The 23,635-nt window shown below is 36.0% G+C and overlaps 1 protein-coding gene across 1 annotated transcript in view; it reads left to right on the forward strand.

The window, feature by feature from the left end:
- AGBL4 (AGBL carboxypeptidase 4) overlaps positions 1–23,635 on the forward strand; it is a 1,423,919-nt gene that overhangs the window by 259,415 nt on the left and 1,140,869 nt on the right. The window contains exon 3 of the mRNA XM_064589176.1: positions 15,994–16,118. Coding sequence (XP_064445246.1) covers positions 15,994–16,118 — 125 coding nt within the window. The remainder of the gene's footprint in view (positions 1–15,993; positions 16,119–23,635) is intronic.

Here is a 23,635-nt window from a genome sequence, read left to right on the forward strand (position 1 = left end):
TTGGCTTTTATCAATTTGACTATTATGTACTTAGGTTGAGTTTTCTTTCTGTTTATTCTGCATAAGGTTTTTTGAGATTCAAAGGTATCTAAGTCATTTTTAAATTTATATTTGGGAAATTTTGGCATGATTAAAAACAATTTTTTTCTTCTATCTGCTCATTCTTTTCTTCTCAGACCCATTTACATGTGTTGTAGACCATTTGTTATTCCACAAGTTTCTAGGCCTCAGTTAATTTTTCTTCAGTTTTCTTTCTCTCAATTATTTAGATCACATGATTTTTTTAATTCATCTATCTTCAAGTTCATTGACTGTTCACCCTCTCTAATCTAATGTTAAGTCCATCCACTTAATTTTTCATTTCACGTTTGTGCTTTTTACTTAAAGAATTTTTGTTTGGTGTTTATAGGCATTTCTGTTTCTTTAGAAATTCCATATTTTTTAAATATGAAAATTACAGTTTTCTTTAATTCTATTAACATGTTTTTGTTCTTTGACAATATTTATAATAATAGATTTAAAGGGTTTTTTCTGCTAAATAGTACAACTGATGTCAGTGTGGATTTATATTGTTTCCCTTCACCCTTTTGATTATGGGTGATATATATCTTTGAGTGTCTCGTATGTTTTGATTGTACAATGGACAGAATCAAAGATACATTTTAGAGAGTTGATTTTGTTATCTTTTTGAGTGTATTAGTGTTTATTGTAGAAGGCAGTTCATTTGCTTATTTCAAGGCTGATCACCTTAAACTTCTGTATGCATGGTTTTAAATTTCATTGATGTAGATCTGGTGGAAAACCTAGGCATTTCCAAACTATTTTAACTTGGGCCCAAACTTTGTCTCCTATGGAGATTTTATCAGGGGTTGTTTTTCCATTTTATTAGGGAAAATATAGAATAATTTTTCCTCAGGGCATGGCTTTTATTGCTAGGGGATGTCCCTACTGGTATATCAACTGGGTCTTTTTTTTTATTTATTTGACAGAGAGAGACACAGCGAAAGAGGGAACACAAGCAGAGGGAGTGGGAGAGGGGAAGCAGGCTTCCCGCAGAGCAGGAAGCCTGATGCGGGGCTCGATCCCAGGACCCTGAGATCGTGACCTAAGCTGAAGGCGGACGCTTAACGACTGAGCCACTCAGGCGCCCCTATCAACTGGGTCTTATGCCTACAGGGGCAAAAGTTCTTCAATTCTGGTTGTACTGGGTTCCCCACACCCTACTACCCAGCATAGTTTTATCTCTAGTATATCTGTTTTGCTTTCAACATTATACTATGTTAGAGTTGATAAAACTAATGTAGTTTCACTGTGTGTGTGTGCCTGCCTAGCTTTGAGCCTTTGACTTATAGGAAATGATCTCAGAGTTTTCTGGTTTACCCATTCACCACCACCACCACCATGTATATTTTCCTACTGTCTGATGACGTACTCCACAGATTTCACCTGCTTCAACATACTAGTGTGGGAGTTCATCTTGTGAATGTCTCTTTTCTGGTATTGCTGTATAATGTTGCTTATTTTCTAATGCCTGAAAAGAGTTGTTTCATATATTTTACCTGCTTTATAATTCTTTACAGTGGGGCTAATCTCTTAATGGCTATTCCAACATGGCTGTGCCAAAAGTAGAGATGTTATTTTTTTTATCAAATACTTTTTCTGCTTTTATTGATACAACATATTTGTTTTTCATTTTGTTAAAATGAATTGGATTCATCAATTGGATTGATTTTTTTAGTTGGGTTTGTTCTTATAAGAAATTGTGTATTTCATGTATTTTTCTGTATTTTTTAATGTATTGCCATAAATAGTTCATTATGTGTTTGTTGCCTTTTTCTTTTGCTTGTTTGATGCATAAAAGTTATGTAATATTATTCTCTTTTACTACTATTGAAAATCAGAAATGTTTAATGCTTCATTAAATTCATACTTTAAAGCACCAGGGTGAGATCTTTTTTTTTTTAAAGATTTTATTTATTTGACAGAGAGAGACACAGCAAGAGAGGGAACACAAGCAGGGGGAGTGGGAGAGGGAGAAGCAGACTCCCTGCCAAGCAGGGAGCCCCATGCGGGACTCGATCCCAGGACCCTGGGATCATGACCTGAGCCGAAGGCAGACGCTTAACGACTGAGCCACCCAGGCGCCCCCAGGGTGAGATCTTGAAATAAAATATACCATAGCCACATCAATATTCAATATTCATTCATCTGTTCAATCAGTTATTCATTCAAAAATACCATGTTATGTTTTGTAAAATAGAACAGATAATATTACTATTTACTGTTTTCAATTCTCTGTTCCCTTTTAACTATTATATTAATAATATAATACTTTTTAAAAAGATTTTATTTATTTATTTGACAGAAAGGGACACAGTGAGAGAGGGAACACAAGCAGGGGTAGTGGGAGAGGGAGAAGCAAGCTTCCTGTGGATCAGGGAGCCTGATGCAGGGCTCAATCCCAGGACCCTGGGATCATGACCTGAGCTGAAGGCAGACGTTTAACACATGAGCCACACAGGCGCCCAAAATATAAAAAGTTTTTAAAGTTTCTTATGTTGTAAGCTTAGATAATTTATTTTCAGACATATATATAAATCAATGAAAATGGATCATCTATATTTATGTGTATGTATATGTGTATGTATTTCTATTTTTGAATGGATTTAGCTACATCCCATATTGTCATATATTTATTATATTTAATTTATTTAAAGTACTATAACTATGATATGAGTACATATGCAGTATAGTATAAATTCCTTTGAAATTTGTTTTCTTTTTCTTTTGAAATTTTTTGAGACTTACTCTATGGACCATTATATGGTCAATTTTGGTAAATGTGTCATATGCATTTGAAAAGAATACATACACACACACATAGTTGTATAAATATGAAATGTTTTATAATTAGAATGATGAGCCAAATTGTCTCCATTCTTTCTATTTTCTTGATTTTGCTCAGTTTGTGGTTTTGGTGTGTTGAAGTTTCTCAGTGTAATTCTGAATTTGTTCCTATCTTCTATTTTGTCAAATTTTATCTACACATTTTGGAGATCTGTTAATAGATGTACATACCTCTAAGATTTTTATATTTTTTTGATGGAATTATCCTTTTTTTTTATCATGAAATATCTCCATTCATTTCTAGTAATGTTACTTGATTTAAAGCCTACCTTGTCTGATTCAAATATAGCTACATTAACTTGTTTCCAGAGTGCTTTCCTCATATAACTTTTTCATTCCTTTATTATTCAGTCTTTCTATGCTCTTAAATGTAAAGTTGTATGTATAAACAATATATAGTTAATTTTTTCATCCACAATAAAAGTTTTGTCTTTATCTGTGATAATTAGTCAATTTGTATTTAACACACTTACTGACGTACTTCTGTTTAAAATCTACATTGTATTTGTCCTGTATTTTGAATTTCTGTTTGTTTTCTTTCTTGCTTTTCATATAAGTGGAAGGGAACCAAATGATATAGAGGCATTGTTAGTTTATTTACAAAAAGCCATTTTCAGAAGGTCAAAAATTGGCACTTTGTTGAGATATTAGAGGTAATATGAAGAAAGAATTGTTTATTCATACACACAGAGAAGATATTCCTCATAGGAATGGTAATGAAGGTCAACATGGTAGTGACATGAGATCAAAGTCCAGATGCTTACTATTATTTGAGATTATAAACTTAGTGAAAGCAAAGACTGTATCTGTTTGATTTATTATCTGTTCTATCTTACAACACATAACATGGTACTTTTTGAATTAATAACTGACTGAATAGATGGATGAATGTATTGACTGTGGCTATGGTATTTTCCAAAGATAGCACAATGGAGTTAGAAATCTTTATTTCAAGGTGTTGCCCTGGTGCTTAAAGTATGAACTCAACAAAGCACTAAACATCTATTTGTTTCAATTACTTATCATGGGATCATGGTGAGGCTTTAATAAAATAAAGCATGTCAATTAATTTTGAAAGTGTAAAGTTTTAGACACAAATGGTGCCTTATTATTAGATAGCATTTATAGTAGCAATTTTCAGACATGTTATTATTTATCAAAACCCATTAATATTGTTCCAGAATTAAAAACAAAATTAAAATTTTCCTTTAAATGTTGAAATGTACATTAATGTTTAATTTCTCAACCAGTAACATTTAGATGGCAAAAAAAATAGTGTCCTTTCCTGATAAAAACTCTTCAGAGTATAGGGATAGAGGGAACATTCCTCGAGTTCATGAAATCCATCTATGAAAAATCCACAGCGACTATCATCCTCAATGGGGAAAAGATGAGAGCCTTTCCCTTAAGATCAGGAACACATCAAGGATGCCCAGTCTCACCACTATTGTTAACATAGTACTAGAAGTCCTAGCAACAGCAATCAGACAACAAAAAGAAATGAAAGGTATTCAAATTGGCAAAGAAGAAGTCAAACTCTCTCTTTTCACAGATGACATGATACTTTATGTGGAAAACCCAAAGACTCCACCTCCAAATTACTAGAACTCATACAGCAGTTCAGTAATGTGGCAGGATACAAAATCAATGCACAGAAATCAGTTGCTTTCTTATACACTAACAAAGCAACTGTAGAAAGAAAAATTAGAGAATCAATTCCATTTTCCTAGGCACCAAAAATGATAAGATACCTCAGAATAAACCTAACTGAAGAGGTAAAGGATCTATACTCTAGGAACTACAAAACACTCATGAAAGAAATTGAAGAAGACACAAAAAGATGGAAAAACATTCCATGCTCATTGATCGGAAGAATAAACATTGTTAAAATGTCTGTGCTACCCAGAGCAATCTATACCTTCAATGCCATCCCGATCAAAATTCCAATGACATTTTTCAAAGTGCTGGAACAAACAATCCTAAAATTTGTATGGAATCAGAAAAGACACCGAATCCCCAAGGAAATGTTGAAAAAGAAAAACAAAGCTGGGGGCTTCACGTTGCCTGATTTCAAGCTATATTACAAAGCTGTAATCACGAAGACAGCATGGTACTGGCAGAAAAACAGACATCCAGGCCAATGGTACAGAATAGAGAACCCAGATATGGACCCTCAACTCTATGGTCAAATAATCTTTGACAAAGCAGGAAAAAACATGCAATGGAAAAAAGACAGTCTCTTCAATAAATGGTGCTGGGAAAATTGGAAAGCCACATGCAGAAGAATGAAACTCGACCATTCTCTAACACCATACACAAATATAAACTCAAAATGGATGAAATACCTCAATGTGAGACAGGAATCCATCAAAATCCTAGAGGAGAACATAGGCAATAACCTCTCTGACATCGGCCACAGCAACTTCTTTCAAGATATATCTCCAAAAGGTAGTGAAATAAAAGCAAAAATGAACTTTTGTGACTTCATCAAGATTAAAAGCTTCTGCACAGTGAAGGAAACAGTCAACAAAACAAAGAGGCAACCCACAGAATGGGAGAAGATATTTGCAAAGACACTACAGATAAAGGGCTGGTATCCAAGATCTATAAAGCACTTCTCAAACTCAACACCCAAAAAACAAATAATCCAGTCAAGAAATGGGCAGAAGACATGAAAAGACACTTCTCTGAAGAAGACATACAAATGGCTAACAGACACATGAAAAAATGTTCATCATCATTAGCCATCAGGGAAATTCAAATCAAAAGCACATTGAAAATACCACCTTACACCAGTTAGAATGGCGAAAATGGATAGGGAAAGAAACAACAAATATTGGAGAGGTTGTGGAGAAAGGCGAACCCTCTTACACTGTTGGTGGGAATTCAAGTTGGTAAAGCCACTTTGTAAAACAGTCTGGGGGTTCCTCAAAAAATTAAAAATAGTGCTATTCTATGACCCAGGAATTTCACTCCTGGGTATTTACCCTGAAGACACAGATGTAGTGAAAAGAAGGGCCATATGCACCCCTGTGTTAATAGCAGCAATGTCCACAATAGCCAAAGTGTGGAAAGAGCCAAGATGCCCTTCAACAGATGAATGGATAAAGAAGATGTGGTCCATATATAGAATGGAATATTACTTAGCCATCAGAAATGATGAATACCCAACTTTTACATCAACATGGATGGGACTGGAGGAGATTATGCTAAGTGAAATAAGTCAAACAGAGAAAGTCAATTATCATATGATTTTACTTATTTGTGGATCATAAGGAACAGCATGGAGGACATTAGGAGAAGGAAGGGAAAAATGAAGTGTGGGGGGGAATCGGAGGGGGAGATGAACCATGAGAGACTATGGACTCTGAGAAACAAACAGGGTTTTAGAGGGGAGGGGGGAGGGGGTATTGGTTAGCCCCATGATGGGTATTAAGGAGGGCACGTACTGCATAGAGCACTGGTGTTATATGAAAACAGTGGATCGTGGATCGCCACATTAAAAACTGTGTCTGTGATGTCTGGTGTCTGGTGTCTGGTGTCTAACATAACATAATAAAATTTTTAAAAATGTAGTGTTTTTTTACCTCTTGTTTTTTTTAAAGGTAGTAATTTCATTAATCAGTATAACTGATAATATACTTTTAATTTGTATTATCTCTGTATTCTTCCAACCATCTATGTTACGTAGAGGAGCTGTTAGTCTAGTGATTAGAGTCATATTGCTGGAATTGAAATCCCAACTCTGACTCTTACTTACTTACATGCTATATGACTTTGGATAAGTTATTTTATATCTTTGTCCTTTGGTGTTCTCAAATGTAAAATGAGGATAGTATTGGTTTGTACCTCACAGGGGTTGTTGTGAGAATTGAATAGTTTAGTACACCTGTCATTTTGGACAGTATGTGGCATGTAGAAATGCTCATAAAATATTTTCAATTGAAAATTAATATTCATAATAATTACCAAGAGATAAATATTCATATTTTTACTAACATAATCCTTACTTTATAGTTGAAAAAACAGAGGTTGGATGAAGTTAACTGAGTTTTCCAACGTCATTCAGTAAGTGGTAAAAGTAAAACTTGAGCCTAGATCTCTGATTGAAAGTTCAATGCCACTGTGCAATAAGTATTCTGCCCTCTGTGACATAGGGCTTAGCAAATATTTTTGCGTGATAATAATTGAAAGAACCATTTTAATTGAGGAATCTCCTTGTGAATTCTGAAGACAATTGAAACTAGAAAAAGTAAAATAAAAGTTTTTGGTTTTAATTAGTTCATATTTGAACTTTCCTATCAATGCATTTTTTTTTTTCAATGTGTGTATTCTTAATTGGAGGTAACTGATTGTTTCAGTTCTGGAAGGAGGAATAAGTCTGGCTTTGTAGGCCAAATTTTAGAGAGCAGATAAAATTATCCAAGGTTAATTGATAAGGTTTTGAGGGGAAGATTGTCTTATTATCTTGGATCACTGCCTGATTAATCCTAGATTCAGGGAGCCAAAGAATGGTACAGTTGAAAGGAACCTTCAAGATTAGTTAACTCAATATTCTCATTTAGTAGATGAAGCCCTCAGAGACTAAATAACTTACCTGTTGTTGCACAGTGAGTCAGTTGAGCTAGAATTCAAGTCTGCTGATTCCCATGCTCGTATTCCATCTGTGACAACACAATTGGTGCTCAGTAAAATAAGTAATATGCCAGTAGAACTAGTAAAAGAATTAATTGAAAACTTTGGTATTATTTAAGGGTAAAGTTCAATTCTGAGTATTCGTTTGGAGAAAGACACCCTAGAGTTTATTTTAAAGCAGGATATTGCTATGCTCTTCAGTTGCAATAGAATATTGATTTCTCAATCACTTTCCTTGTTCCTGTCTGTAGTCATATTTACTTTGCTTCAGATGTTGATTCTCTGGCTTGGTAATTCACCAGACTCTTTTTTAATTTTTTTATCCTACCCCATTGTGACAATTATGGGCAATTCAATGTTCATTAGAATAGAAGTCAGGGCGCCTGGGTGGCTCAGTTGGTTAAGCGACTGCCTTCGGCTCAGGTCATGATCCTGGAGTCCCGGGATCGAGTCCCGCATCGGCCTCCCTGCTCGGCAGGGAGTCTGCTTCTCCCTCTGATCCTCCATCTCATGCTCTCTCTCTCTGTCTCATTCTCTCTCTCAAATAAATAAATAAAATCTTTAAAAAAATAAAAAAAAAAGAATAGAAGTCAAAGAGAGGAGATACAAGGAATGGATGTCACACCTAAATTTAAACATATTGTTTTTTTAAATTGAAATATAATTAACATACAGTGTTATATTAGTTTTAGGTGTACAATGTAATGATTCAGCAATTTTATACATTACTCAGTGCTCATCAAGATAAATGTACTCTTGATCACCTTTACTTATTTCACCCTCCCTCACAACCTCCCCTCTGAAAACCTACATTTAAAAAAAAGTTTTTTTTTAATTATGTTATGTTAATCACCATACATTACATCATTAGTTTTTGATGTAGTGTTCCATGATTCATTGCTTGCGTATAACACCCAGTGCTCCATTCAGTGTGTGCCCTCTTTAATACCCATCACCAGGCTAACCCATCCCTCAACCCTCCCCCCAGAATCCTCAGTTTGTTTCTCAGAGTCCACAGTCTCTCATGGTTCGTCTCCCCCTACGACTTCCCCCTCTTCATTTTTCCCTTCCTGCCAGCTTCTTCTTCTTTTTTTTTTTTTTAACATATAATGTATTATTTGTTTCAGGGGTACAGATTTGTGATTCAAGAGTCTTAACACCATTGACAGCGCTCACCATAGCACATACCCTCCCCAATGTCTATCATCCAGCCACCCCATCCCTCCCACCCCCCACCACTCCAGCAACCCTCAGTTTGTTTCTGGAGATTAAGAATTCCTTGTATCAGTGAGGTCATATGATACATGTCTTTCTCTGATTGATTATTTTGCTCAGCATAATACCCTCCAGTTCCATCCACGTTGTGGCAAATGGCAAGATTTCATTCCTTTTGATGGCTGCATAATATTCCATTGTATATATATATACCACATCTTCTTTATTCATTCATCTGTTGATGGACTTCTTGGCTCTTTCCATAGTTTGGCTATTGTGGACATTGCTGCTATAAACATCGGGGTGCGCGTACCCCTTCGGATCCCTACCGTTGTATCTTTGGGGTAAATACCCAGTAGTGCAATTGCTGGGTCATAGGGTAGCTCTATTTTCAACTTTTTGAGGAACCTCCTACTGTTTTCCAGAGTGGCTGCACCAGCTTGCATTCCCACCAACAATGTAGAAGGGTTCCCCTTTCAACCGCATTCCCTCCAACATCTGTCGGAGGATGTGGTATTTCATTGAGGTTTGGATTTGGATTTCCCTAATGCCGAGCGATGTTGAGCACTTTTTCATGTGTCTTTGGATGTGTTCTTTGGAAAAATGTCTGTTCATGTCTTCTGCCCATTTCTTGATTGGATCATTTGTTCTTTGGGTGTTGAGTTTGATGAGTTCTTTATAGATTTTGGATAATAGACCTTTATCTGATATGTCATTTGCAAATATCTTCTCTTATTCTGTTGGTTGTCTTTTGGTTTTGTTGACTGTTTCCTTTGCTGTGCAAAAGCTTTTTATCTTGATGAAGTTCAAATAGTTCATTTTTGCCCTTGCTTCCCTTGCCTTTGGCGATGTTTCTAGGAAGAAGTTGCTGCGGCTGAGGTCAAAGCGGTTGCTGCCTGTGTTCTCCTTTAGGATGTTGATGGACTCCTTTCTCACATTTAGGTCTTTCAAGCATTTTGAGTCTATTTTTGTGTGTGATATAAGGAAATGGTCCAGTTTCATTCTTCTGCATGTGGCTGTCCAATTTCCCAACACTATTTGTTGAAGAGACTGTCTTTTTTCCATTGGACATTCTTTCCTGCGTTGTCGAAGATTAGTTGACCATTGAGTTGAGGGTCCATTTCTGGGCTCTCTATTCTGTTTCATTGATCTATGTGTCTGTTTTTGTGCCAGTACCATACTCTCTTCATGATTACAGCTTAGTAATGGAGCTTGAAGTTCGGAAATGTGATGCCACCAGCTTTGCTTTTCTTTTTCAACATTCCTCTGGCTATGCGGGGTCTTTTCTGGTTCCATACAAATTTTAGGATTATTTATTCCATTTCTTTGAAAGAAGTTGATGGTATTTCAATAGGGATTGCATTGAATGTGTAGATTGCTCTAGGTAGCATTGACACCTTCACAATATTTGTTCTTCCAATCCATGAGCATGGAACGTTTTTCCATTTCTTTGTGTCTTCCTCAATTTCTTTCATGAGTATTTTATAGTTTTCTGAGTACAGATCCTTTGCCTCTTTGGTTAGATTTATTCCTAGGTATCTTATGGTTTTGGGTGCAATTGTAAATGGGATCGACTCCTTAATTTCTCTTTCTTCTGTCTTTTTGTTGGTGTGTAGAAATGCCACTGATTTCTGTGCATTGATTTTATATCCTGCCACTTTACTGAATTCCTGGATGAGTTCTAGCAGTTTTGAGGTGGAGTCTTTGGGGTTTTCCACATAAAGTATCATATCATCTGCAAAGAGTGAGAGTTTGACTTCTTCTTTGCCAATTTGGATGCCTTTTATTTCTGTTTGTTGTCTGATTGCTGTGGCTAGGACTTCTAATATTATGTTGAATAGCAGTGGTGATAGTGGACATCCCTGCCGCGTTCCTGACCTTAGGGGGAAAGCTGTCAGTTTTTCCCCACTGAGAATTATAGTCGTGTGGGTTTTTCATAGATTGCTTTTATGATATTGAGGTATGTACCCTCTATCCCTATGCTCTGAAGAGTGTTGAAGAAGAAAGGATGCTGTACTTTGTCAAATGCTTTTTTTGCAACTATTGAGAGGATCATATGGTTCTTGTTCTTTCTTTTATTAATGTATTGTATCACATTGATTGATTTGTGGATGTTGAACTAATCTTGCAGCCCAGGGATATATCCCAGTTGGTCGTGCTGAATAATCCTTTTAATGTACTGTTGGATCCTATTGGCTAGTATTTTGGTGAGAATTTTTACATCCATGTTCATCAGGGATATTTGTCTGTAATTCTCCTTTTTGATGGGGTCTTTGTCTGGTTTTGGGATCAAGGTAATGGTGGTCTCATAAAATGAATTTGGAAGTTTTCCTTCCATTTCTATTTTTTGGAACAGTTTCAGAAGAATAGGTATTAATTCTTCTTTAAATGTTTTGTACAATTCCCCTGGGAAGCCATCTAGCCCTGTGTTCTGCTTGTTGGGAGGTTTTTGATGAGTGCTTCAATTTCCTTAGTGGTTACAGGTCTGTTCAGGTTTTCTATTTCTTCCTGGTTCAGTTTTGGTAGTTGATACATCTCTAGGAATGCATCCATTTCTTCCAGGTTATCTAATGTGCTGGCATATAGTTGCTCATAATATGTTCTTATAATTAATTTTATTTCTTTGGTGTTGATTGTGATCTCTCCTCTTTCATTCATGATTTTATTTATTTGGGTCATTCTCTTTTCTTTTTGATAAGTTTGGCCAGGGGTTTATCAGTCTTGTTAATTCTTTCAAAGAACCAGCTCCTTGTTTCATTGATCTGTTCTACTGTTCTTTTGGTTTCTATTTCATTGAGTTCTGCTCTGATCTTTATTATTTCTCTTCTCCTGCTGGGTTTAGGCTTTATTTGCTGTTCTTTCTCCAGCTCCTTTAGGTGTAGGGTTAGGTTGTGCATTTGAGACTTTTCTTGTTTCTTGAAAAAGGCTTGTATTGCTATATAGTTTCCTCTTAGGACTGCCGTTGCTGCATCCCAAAGGTTTTGAACAGTTGTGTTTTCATTTTCATTTTTTTCCATGATGTTTTTTAATTCGTCTTTAATTTCCTGGTTGACCCATTCATTCTTTAGTAGGATGCTCTTTAGCCTCCACCTATTTGAGTTGTTTCCGACTTTCCTCTTCTGATTGAGTTCTAGGTTCAAAGCACTGTGGTCTGAAAATATGCAGGGAATGATCCCAATCTTTTGGGATCTGATTTGTGACCCAGGATATGATCTATTCTGGAGAATGTTCCATGTACACTAGAGACGAATGTGTATTCTGTTGCTTTGGGATGGAATGTTCTGAATATATCTGTGAACTCCATTTGTTCCAGTGTGTCATTTAAAGTCTTTATTTTCTTGTTGATCTTTTGCTTAGATGATCTGTCCATTTCAGTGAGGCGGGTGTTAAAATCCCCCACTATTATTATGTTATTGTCAATATGTTTCTTTGCTTTTGTTATTTATTGGCTTATATAATTTGGTGCTCCCATATTAGGGGCATAGATATTTACAATTGTTACATCTTTTTGTTGCATAGACCCTTCAAGTATGATATAGTATCATTCCTCATCTGTTATTATAGTCTTTGGTTTAAAACCTAATTTGTCTGATATAAGGATTGCCACCCCAGCTTTCTTTTGGTGTCCATTACCATGGTAAATGGTTTTCCACCCCCTCACTTTCAATCTGGGGGTGTCTTTGGGTCTAAAATGAGTCTCTTGCAGACAGCATATTGATGGGTCTTGTTTTTTTATCCAATCTGATATCCTGTGTCTTTTGATTGGGGCATTTAGCCCATTTACATTCAGGGTAACTTGAAAGATATGAATTTATTGCCATTGTATTGCCTGTAAGGTGACTGTTACTGTATATTGTCTGTATTCCTTTCTGGTCTATGTTACTTTTAGGCTCTCTCTTTGCTTAGAGGACCCCTTTCAATATTTCTTGTAGCGCTGGTTCCATGTTTTCAAATTCCTTTAGTTTTTGTTTGTCCTGGAAGCTTTTTATCTCTCCTATTTTCAATGACAGCCTAGCTGAACACAGTATTCTTGGCTACATATTTTTCTTATTTAGCGCTTTGAATATACCATGCCAGTCCTTTCGGGCCTGCCAGGTTTTTATGGATAAGTCTGTTGCCAATCTAATGTTTCTATCATTGTAGGTACAGATCTCTTCTCCCGAGCTGCTTTCAGGATTTTCTCTTTGTGTCTGAGACTAGTAAGTTTTGCTATTACATGTTGGGGTGTTGACCTATTTCTATTGATTTTGAGGAAGTTCTCTGTGCCTCTTGGATTTTGAAGCCTGTTTCCTTCCCCAAATTAGGGAAGTTCTCTGGTATAATTTGCTCCAGTATACCTTCTGCCCCTCTCTCTCTTTCTTCTTCTTCTGGGATGCCAATTATTCTAATATTGTTTTGTCTTATGGTATCACTTATCTCTCGAATTCTGCCCTCGTGATCCAGTAGTTGTTTATCTCTCTTTTTCTCAGGTTCTTTATTTTCCATCATTTGGTCTTGTATATTACTAATTCTCTCATCTGCCTCATTTATCCTAGCAGTTGGAGCTTCCATTTTTATTTGCTCCTCATTAATAGCCTTTTTAATTTCAACTTGATTAAATTTTAGTTCTTTTTTTCTCTAGAAAGCATTTCTCTAATATATTCCATGCTTTTTTCAAGCCCAGCCAGTATCTTTAAAATCATCATTCTGATCTCTAGTTTTGACATCTTACTAATGTACATATTGATTAGGTCCCTGGTAGTCAGTACTGCCTCCTGTTCTTTTTTTTGAGGCCATTTTTTCAGTCTTCTCATTTTGTCCAGAGGATAATAGATGAATGAGAGAACAAAATGTTAACTGGGTAACAGTGACCCCAATAAAATATACACTAAACAAATCAGAAGAGACCTGAAACCGTGGGAAAAGAAAGGGAAATAAAGAAAAAAAAAAGAAAAAGAAAAAATAGAAAACAAACAAACAAATATAACAGAATATGATCAAATATGATGAAGCTGGTGCATAGATCAGTGCCATACAGTATATTTTGGGCATATTTTGGTCTGTTAGGAGAAAGTGACTCCCAAAATTTTAAAGAATGGAAAAGTTATATATGTACAAATGTAAGGGTAAATATGATGGAGGGATGCAATATGACTGTAAAGATGAAAATTATAGAAGTTTTTACATAGGAATTGATAAGTTAAGAAGGTGGTTGAAAAAAGAAGGAACTGGATTTAAAAAAAAAAAAGAGAGAGAATGTGATTAGGCAGGAGACTCAAACAAAGCCATACACTAGAGATTTAGGGTATATTTTGGTCTTTTGGAAGAAAATGTATCACAAAATTTTAAAGAGAGAACAACTTATATATTTATACCAAAAGTAAGGTTAACTACTATGAAGGGATACAATATGACTCTTAAAATGAAAAATAAAAAAGATTTTTAAAAAAAGAGATTGATAAGATTTTGGTTGAAAAAGGGAAGAAGAAAAAGAAAAAAAAGAAAATTAAAAAAATTAACTTCGAAAGACTAAAGAATCATGGCAGAAAAGCCATGAATTCTATGTGCAGTATTCCACTAGCGCTGGAGTTCTGCTGTTCTTATTGATCGGTCAACTTGGTCTTGGCGGGCTGTTCTTGCTTATCTTCTGGGGGAGGGGCCTATTGTAGTGGTTCTCAAATGTCTTTGTGGGAGGCGGAATTGCCCCGCCCTTGCTGGGCTCCTGGCTAAGTAATCTGCTTTAGTTTGCTCTGGGGAGCTTTTGTTCCCTGCAAGGTTTCCGTACAGCTTTGGAGGATGAGATTGAAAATGGCGGCCTCCCAGTGTGTGCCCCGGAGGAGCCGAGAGCTCGGGGCCCCACTCCTCAGTGAGCCCCCAGAGAAAATTCATCATTACTCCCGGCTCCCCAGTCTCCGGCCGCACTCCATGCTCACCTGGCCTGTGACCAAGCGTTTCTATCTCTGGCACCCTACCCCTTTTGGATTCTCCAAACCTAGCAAATTCCTGCGGTGTGCTCCTGCGCTGCTCCTCCCAGGGGGAGGAAGGGCTGTCTCCCTGTATCTGCTGCTTTTTGGGTCCCTGCTGGAGGAGCATCAGCCCGACTGTGCTACGGATTTCCGTTTATGGCAAACCCAAGCTGAAAGCCCACTCCTCAGCTCCGTCTCTGCAGCCAGTTTCATGCTCTGATACCTGGGAGTTCTGCCACACTCAGGTACCCCCGTCTTTCTGTGACGCAGCGGGTCCTGAGACCACAGTGCCCCAGTGAGTGTTTCACCCCCGCTTAGCCACTGGAGCGATGTCTCTTACCCCAGAGCCAACTTCTAAAATTTCTGATTTTGTGCTCAGCAGCTCTATCACTTGACAGTAGCGGTTTATGGAGGCCCCCTCCCCCACCCTCTATCTTCCCAAATATTGCCCCGGCAGCACATATAGCAGATATCGCCTTGGATTCACTTCTCTGAACGTCCTATCTTCCAGAAAGTGGTTGCTTTTCTGTTTAAGAATTCCTGCTATTCTTTTCTTCAATTTCCTGTTGAGTTTGTAGGTGTTTAGAATGGTTTGATTCCTATCTAGCTGAATTCCTGGGACTAGACGAAATTTAGGTCTCCTACTCCTCTGCCATTTTGCTCCTCCTGAAACCTACATTTTTGATATAACTGTTCTGTTGGTGGAGAAAATGGAAATTTATTTCATGGTCGTTGTGAATTTGTCATTATTCTTATGGAGCAACTACTTCTAATTTTTGTTTTTAACCTTACTCTACATATCCTTTAACATGTTCTGATAGAAGTTCGGAAATTACCAAAAATAGTACAAATTGCTTAGCATTGTTGTGAGAAATAAATTAAATTAGAGGTAGACATAGTTTGTATAAAGTTTAATACAAAATACATAAAGTATTATTGTCTTTTTTTCTAACTAGGAAACTGAAGTTTGGTTGTGATTCTTCCTGTGTTTATTGGGGCTTGCCACATGCTCCATGGAACATCCCCGTCTAATAACTGTCACTCCTAGCACAAACAGATCTGAATGATAGGTACTAGAAGAGTTTTTTGTACCCCAGCATGGACTAGCTGGAAGGCTTCTCTTATCCTGGGCTGTATTCAGAGTTGGCAGCCTTATAGATTGTGAATGCTGAACGTAGAAATACTGAATAATGACAAATGTTGCTTTCATTGTTCACTATATTTAAATATATGTGCTATTGAGCTGCCTGAACTTCTATTAAAACACAGTTCTTTTAATTTCTATCACCAGGTAACCTTGGACGGGTAGACCAGGTCTCTGAATTTGAGTATGACTTATTCATTAGGCCGGATACCTGTAATCCACGCTTCCGAGTCTGGTTCAACTTTACTGTTGAAAACGTGAAAGAATCACAGGTGAGGAAATATTGAGGGAAATATTGGATATCTTCAGTGTGGTTTGGTAAGAATATTATGCTTTTGTTTTACTTTAGAAATCTCAGTGTAATGACCAGATTAGGAATATATTCTGGTATATCTCTAGCAATGGTATAGTTCTAAGAGATATACAGAAATATGTATAATTTGCTGGCTTTTGTTATCTGGTGGTCATTAAATAATACAAATAGATTATCTGAGAACAGAAAGTATTCTTTACTGATTGAAGAATTAGTATAATGTGCTGGGTTTCCTTGAGGAACCATTGAAAGTGACTTACTATTTTTATTATAGAGTGTGTTCTCTATATTACTTTCCTTTATAAAGATCTGTGAGGGACATTTCTCGCAGGCCTCAGTTTCAGAAAAAGCTTTTCTTCTTTTGTACAAGAAGGTGTTTTTATCTTAAAAATAATGATTCTTGTAACTCATCCTATTTCCCCCCGCCTTTTTTTTAATCTGTTGGGAAACTCAGATCCAGTTTTACAGCACTCGCTAAATTTTTTGGCTTATATTTCTGTGTACTAATTTTTCTTTCATTCTGATCATATTAATCTGTCTGTAACCACAATTTCTTTATCTATATTTTCAAACAACGTATTTTTTTAATAATCCTGTTCAAATATTTTGAGTGAGAGAGTATTGATGAAATTAGAACTAAATGTATATGCCTTAATAAACATCTAATCCTAAGAAATCATTTATCATTCTGTTTTATTAAGACAGCTAGTCATGGAAAAGTGCAGAAACTGGGCGCCTGGGTGGCTCAGTTTGTTAAGCGACTGCCTTTGGCTCAGGTCATGATCCTGGAGTCCCAGGATCGAGTCCCGCATCGGGCTCCCTGCTCAGCAGGGAGTCTGCTTCTCCCTCTGACCCTCACCCCTCTCGTGCTCTGTCTCTCATTCTTTCTCTCAAATAAATAAATAAAATCTTTAAAAAAAAAAGAAAAGAAAAGTGCAGAAACTTTGTACATATAGTGATATGACTTTTTTAAGCAGATGAAAGCGTAGGCTTATAACTGAATATTTATCTGCCTTCTTCCAACAGGTCATCTTTTTCTAGTATACTTGGGAGAAAGGGAGGGTTGGTTTAATTTTTCCCTCCCAAGTCAGTCCATTCTGTTTCCTCTTTCAATTGGTTGCTTACTTCTCGCCATTTTTCTCAACTTCAATTAGATTCATTTTTCTGGCAGTGGTCAGTATCTGGAATTTAGGGATTAGATTAACTCCTGTTACTGGCATGCTGCCTTCAGCAGGAGAGGGGTGCAAGGAAGAGTCACTCCAATTTACTGTCTATTCTCTTAATTCTCTACACCACCACTGGCACATGACTGTTTGTAATGACACAGGTGTATGTAATGTTTAATGAAGTTTAAGGGTTAACTGGAATGAATTAAATAGATGGGAGAACTCTATATTGTTGGCTAAACATGATTTGGGATAAGTGGGAAAAAATGTTAAATCCATCACAGAAAGCTGCTTAAGGACATAACTTTAGTTCTTAGCTTTGCTTCTTAGTTTTACTTACACTCCCATGAGAGAATTCCTTTTTCAGCTTTTCCCAGTAAGAGTAACAATATTCTCCCCTTCACCCACCTTAGGAAAACCTACACTTTCCCTAACCAGTGGTTCACCTGACAATAGGAGTATCCTCTTGTTCCAATAAGACAGTAATTATCAAAATGCATTTTCCAAGTCTATGTTACCGAGTCTTAAGAGTATAACTCACAGCAGGAGACTTTAGCCACATCTACAAGACTGAGTCTTGGCACTCCAACTTTGGGTCCCCTATCAAGCTCTCTCTGCTACCATGAGATAGACATACAACCACTTATTCTTCTATTGGTGTCTCCTGTCAGTAACTTACGGTTGTAACATACACCACTGAAAAACAAATGATAATTCTGAAGCAATATAGTCCATTCATATGAAGGAAGGGAAACATTTTCTTAAAAGCAGTATAATCTGCCAGGATTTCTAATTTCCCAAAGGGGTTTACTGTTTTCCTCTTTATGCACAGCACATGCACATCCTTCAGCTTGCATATTGCATCCAGAAATAGACTAAATCCTAAGAAATGAGACCTATTACTTTTCAAACAATAGAATCCTCTATCCTAATCATATCTTTGCTAAAGAGAGAGTTAAAGCTCTAAAATTATTATGGTTCTTTAACTTTGGGCCACATTAAATTCTTAGCCCAGTTTTTCTTGCACTTTAGTCTCTGTACAAATAATATTCTTACATAGCTACTCTGGTTAGGAGGAACAGTGAGGAGTGGTTTGACTAGACAGGGAATATGTGTTTCTTTTGGGGGGGGGGGCAGGGACAGAGATAGAGGGAGAGAAAGAATCTTAAGCATGCTCCATGCCCAGAATGAAGTCCAACACAGGGCTCGATCTCACAACCCTGAGATCCTGACCTGAGCTGAAATCAAGAGCCCATTGCTTAACCCACTGAGTCACCCAGGTACCTAGGAAAATTTATTTCTTAAGTTATACTATTTGAGATAGTTTTTTGGACAGGTTACTCATAAATTTCAGTTTCTTATTCTTTGCTCTTCTAGTTGATGACAGGTATGTTCTTTTTGTTGTTTAAAATGTCTCTTCCAGAGTGTTACAATTTTTATACTATATGCTAAAGTCATACAGCCTCTTTTGCAGTCTTGCCTATCAGTTAAGGAAGTAACATGAATGTGTTCCAAGGGGTTATTCTAATAAGAGAGTTGGTGTTGTTTTTATGAATGCTTATTTTTAAAGTTGGAGGAACCAATATTTACTCTGACTCTCTGGGTTTCTCTCTTCATATCCAGTGCTATTCTACTGTTGTTACAATTAGAAATCATGAACATGTTTATCTGGTTTCCTGGAGTGTGATGCTTTATCAGCCTCTTTCTTTGGGCCATTGCTTCATCAACTGTAAACACATAATATAGTTATGGAAATCTGTCTCAAGATGGCATAAAGATCTGCTAGAAAGATACAATATATATCTCTCACCCACAGGATATTTGTTTTCATGGTTGTCTACATGAAAGAGAATGGTTTTACTATTAAGTTTGACTTGTAAGGTCTGTTTTTATAATGTCTCTTCCTATCATCTTTTCCATCTCTCTAATTTCCGTTAAAATGAGACCTTCATGAATGTAATCTAGTCAGGAACCTTATTTAGGGTTTAGTGCTAGGAAGCAAAAGAAATATTAGTCATCAAAGTCTGAGTCCATTAAATGAATGTTAAAAATTACAGCATCAAATATACCATATAAACAGGTCTAGCTCTTTGGTTATTTCCCTTGACATTTGTAAGAAGTGATGAAACTTGGAATGTATGGTGCTGTATTGTAGGACTGATATATAAACCCCCAAAAGTGGTTGCCAAATAGTGTGTTTGCAGGAGTCTATGTAAACTAACATCAAGATATTTTTATTAGAAAGTAAGTTTCTCTCTGAAAGACTTGTAATAAATATTCTTATGTGGAAATTTATTATTGATGCAGCAAAATACTTGTGTGATGTGAAAACAAATCTTTCTGTTTAAATACTCATGACAAAACTTCAGCCAATAAGAGTGGGAAAATGATATGTCTTGACTTTTAAACTCTGTTTTCTTTCCTTTATATTGTTTTTATCTCTTTGAATTAATTTTTCCTTTTTTTGATTCGCTGATGCTCAATGTAGTAAATTTTGAAAATATAGACAATTATAATAGAGAAAAAGCACACACAAAATCATACTATCTAGAAACAAAAATTAACTTTTTGGCATATTTACTTCTAGGCTTTTTATTTCCTACTTTATTTTTTGGAGCATAATTAAATTTTTTACCATATACAAATTTTTATGTTTTGCTTTTAAATAAAATAAATAGTATCACAAGCAATTTTCTATCAATAAAAACTTCATAAACATGATTGTATATTTATACTATTTCTCTTGGGCATAAAGATTATTTTCCATTATCTGTTGTTATAAATAACACTGTAATGAATATCTTCATGTATGAAATGTTACCCATATTTCATTTTCCTTACTTAGGATAAATTCCTAGGAGGGGAATTGATAGATAAATGATATGAATATTTTTGTACTCTTCATACATATTCTATATTAATATGTACCAAAAAAATGATACTATTTTACGGTCGTATCAGCAGTGAGATGCTTTTCCTTGCATTTCATGTTTTGACTTGTTTCATGAGTTCAGTATTACATATATTTAGAATAAATTTTTTTTCATCACTTACTTTGAAATTTTACACAAATAAATTGGATATACTTCAGTGTTTCAGGACTCTAGTCATAAAGGAATGAATTGCTTTCCAGCAACAACATGAGACAACAAAACAGATCCATTTATTATTTTGGCTCTTTTTCTCAATTCAGCAGTCCTCTTTAGTTTGAGTGTGCCAACTGACTGTCCTCTTAGGTATGTAATGGAAAATTTAAAAAAAGAAGTGTTTTTTTACACGATGAAGTATTTCTTACATTACTGTATGCAGTAATGTAGCTTAAACACACACACACACACACTTTATATATGACATGTCTGAATTGGACTTCAAAATTCCAACAGTTTGCTCTTCTTTAGTCTCCATCCTGGAGATTTTAGGTTCAGTGAAACTTCATCCTGGCCAAAATCAACAGTGCACAGAGGCAGCATATCACAGTAGAAAGAGCACAGACAGTGGATTCAAACACATTTGGGTTTATTTATTTATTTATTTTCTTTAAATTTGATTTTAAAGATTTTATTTATTTGACAGAGAGAGACAGTGAGAGAGGGAACACAAGTAGGGGGAGTGGGAGAGGAAGAAGCAGGCTCCCCGCTGAGCAGAGGCCTGATGCGGGGCTCAATCCCAGGACCCTGGGATTATGACCTGAGCCAAAGGCAGACGCTTAACGACTGAGCCACCCAGGCGCCCCCACATTTGGGTTTAAATCCTGACTCTGATACTTGTGAGTTCTTTTACCCTTGATCAGTTAAATTAATCTCTTGGTGACTCAGTTTTCTGTAAATATAATACTATAACTTCATGTGAGTGTTGTGAAAATTATGTGAGACAATGTATGCAAAGAGCCTACCATGGTGTTTGGTAGATAGCTAATAGGAGCTCAATACCTGTTGGCTATTGTTTGTATTAAAACACCAGAATGGTAGAAATAATACTAACAAAACAAGAGAAAACACTATAACAGATTATTACTAGATTACTGTTAATGGGTTTAGTTTTTTTTCTCTTCCTTTTTATTCTGCTTATTCTCTTCTTATTCCTCCTCCTCCTTCTTATAAATATATTATTGATCATCACCTAGGCTGAATTGTAAGCCTAGCTTTGCCACTTATTTTCTAGCTCTGTGACCATGGGAAAGTTACTGATCAATTTAAATCATCAAGTTTTACATCTGTTTGATGTTTTAATAGTATCTAGTAGAGTTGCTCTAAGAATTATATGTAATAATGCATGTTAAACACTTAACCCAATGCGTGGCACATAAGAAGTGAACAAAAAATGTTAGCTATTAATATTACTATACTTCTAATACTCCTTCTACAAAGTATAACACAGGTTCTCATTTTCCCTGTCATTCAATTTGTTATAAAAATAGCTAACATTTATTGAACACTTCTATATTATAGGTACTATTCTAAATCCTTTGTATTAGTTTGTTTAATCTTCAAAATAGTCATTTATCTTAAGTACTATTATACCTCCTCATTTTATAGGTGAAGAAACTGAAAGAAAGGATAAATAACTTGTTGAAGATAATGCAATTAGTAGGTAGTAGAGTCAGGATTTGTACCTAACTAGTCACTGTAGAAAATTCGGAAAATATAAGTTAGAAATGGGAGCAAAGAAAACAAAACAAAACACAAACCCATAATCCTACTAACTAGAAGGCATTACTGTGAACTTTTGGCATATTTATTTTTAGGCTTGCTTGTGTTCTACTTATATTTTGGAGTATATTATTTACTGGTTCTAGAGCTTTTTCTCTTCTGTCTTATGCTGCCTTTCAAAAAATCATCTCCGTAGATGCATAGAAACCAATAGCTAAAATGTAAAACCCATTTGAGCTAAAACTTGAGCAAACTAGGATGAGAAAGGAACTTCTTTATTTGATAGAGGATCTCTTCAAAGAATAAAAATCAAGGGGCGCCTGGGTGGCTCAGTTGGTTAAGCGACTGCCTTCGGCTCAGGTCATGATCCTGGAGTCCCGGGATCGAGTCCCGCATCGGGCTCCCTGCTCGGCAGGGAGTCTGCTTCTCCCTCTGACCCTCCTCCCTCTCATGCTCTCTGTCTCTTATTCGCTCTCTCGCAAATAAATAAAATCTTTAAAAAAAAAATTAAAAAAAAAAAGAATCAAGATCAAGGATCATACATAATGGTGAAACTTTAAAAGCATCCATTGAAAATTGAAGGTGACATAAACACATGGAAAGGTATTCCATGCTCATGCATTAGAAGAGTTAATATTGTTAAAATGTCCATATTGTCCAAAGCAATCTATATTTTAATTCAATCCCTATGAATATACCAACAGCATTTTTCACAAAACTAGAACAAATGATACTAAAATGTGTATGGAATCATAAGAGACCTCAAATAGCCAAAGCAATCTTGAAAAGGAAGAGAATGAAACTGGAGGTATCACAACTCCAGATTTTAAGATATACTACAAAATTGCAATAATCAAAACAATATGGCACTGGCACAATAATAGACAGATAGAGCAAGGGTACGGAATAGAAAATCCAGAAAGAAACCCATGATTATATGGTCAGTTAATTTATGACAAAAGAGGCAAGAATATGCAACGGGAAAAAGATAATCTGTTCAACAAATGGTGTTGGGAAAACGTGACAGCTATAATACAGAAGAATGAAACTGGACCGCTTTCTTACACCATACACAAAAATAAACTCAAAATTGATTAAAGACCTAAATGTGAGACTTTAAACCATAAAAATCCTAGAAGAGGGCACAGAAGCAGTAATTTCTTTGACATCAGTCAAAGCAACATTTTTCTAGACATGTCTCCTTGAGGCAAGGGAAACAAAAGCAAAAATAAACATTGTAACTACATCAAAATAAAAGACTCTGCACAGCAAAGGAAACCCTCATTAAAACAAAAAGACAGCCTACTGAATGGGAGAAGATACTGGCAAATTATATATCTATTAAAGGGTTAGTATCCAAAATTTATAAAGAATTTATACAACTCAACAACAAAAAATGAATAATCCTATCAAAATGGGCAGAAGACATGAACAGAATTTTTCCAAAGAAGACATACAGAAGGCTAACAGACACATGAAAAGATGCTCAACATCATTCATCATCATGGAAATGTAAGTCAAAATCACCATGTGATGTCATCTCATACCTGTCGGAATGACTAAAATAGAAAACACAGGAGACTATGAATGTTGGGAAGGATGTGGAGAAAAAGAAACCCTCATGTACTACTGGTGGGAATGCCAACTGGTGTGGACAGTGT

Source organism: Mirounga angustirostris, unplaced genomic scaffold, assembly GCF_029215605.1.
Source record: "Mirounga angustirostris isolate CCGP_5_RB_7025 unplaced genomic scaffold, mMirAng1.0.hap1 SCAF_4, whole genome shotgun sequence".
Lineage (NCBI taxonomy): Eukaryota > Metazoa > Chordata > Mammalia > Carnivora > Phocidae > Mirounga > Mirounga angustirostris.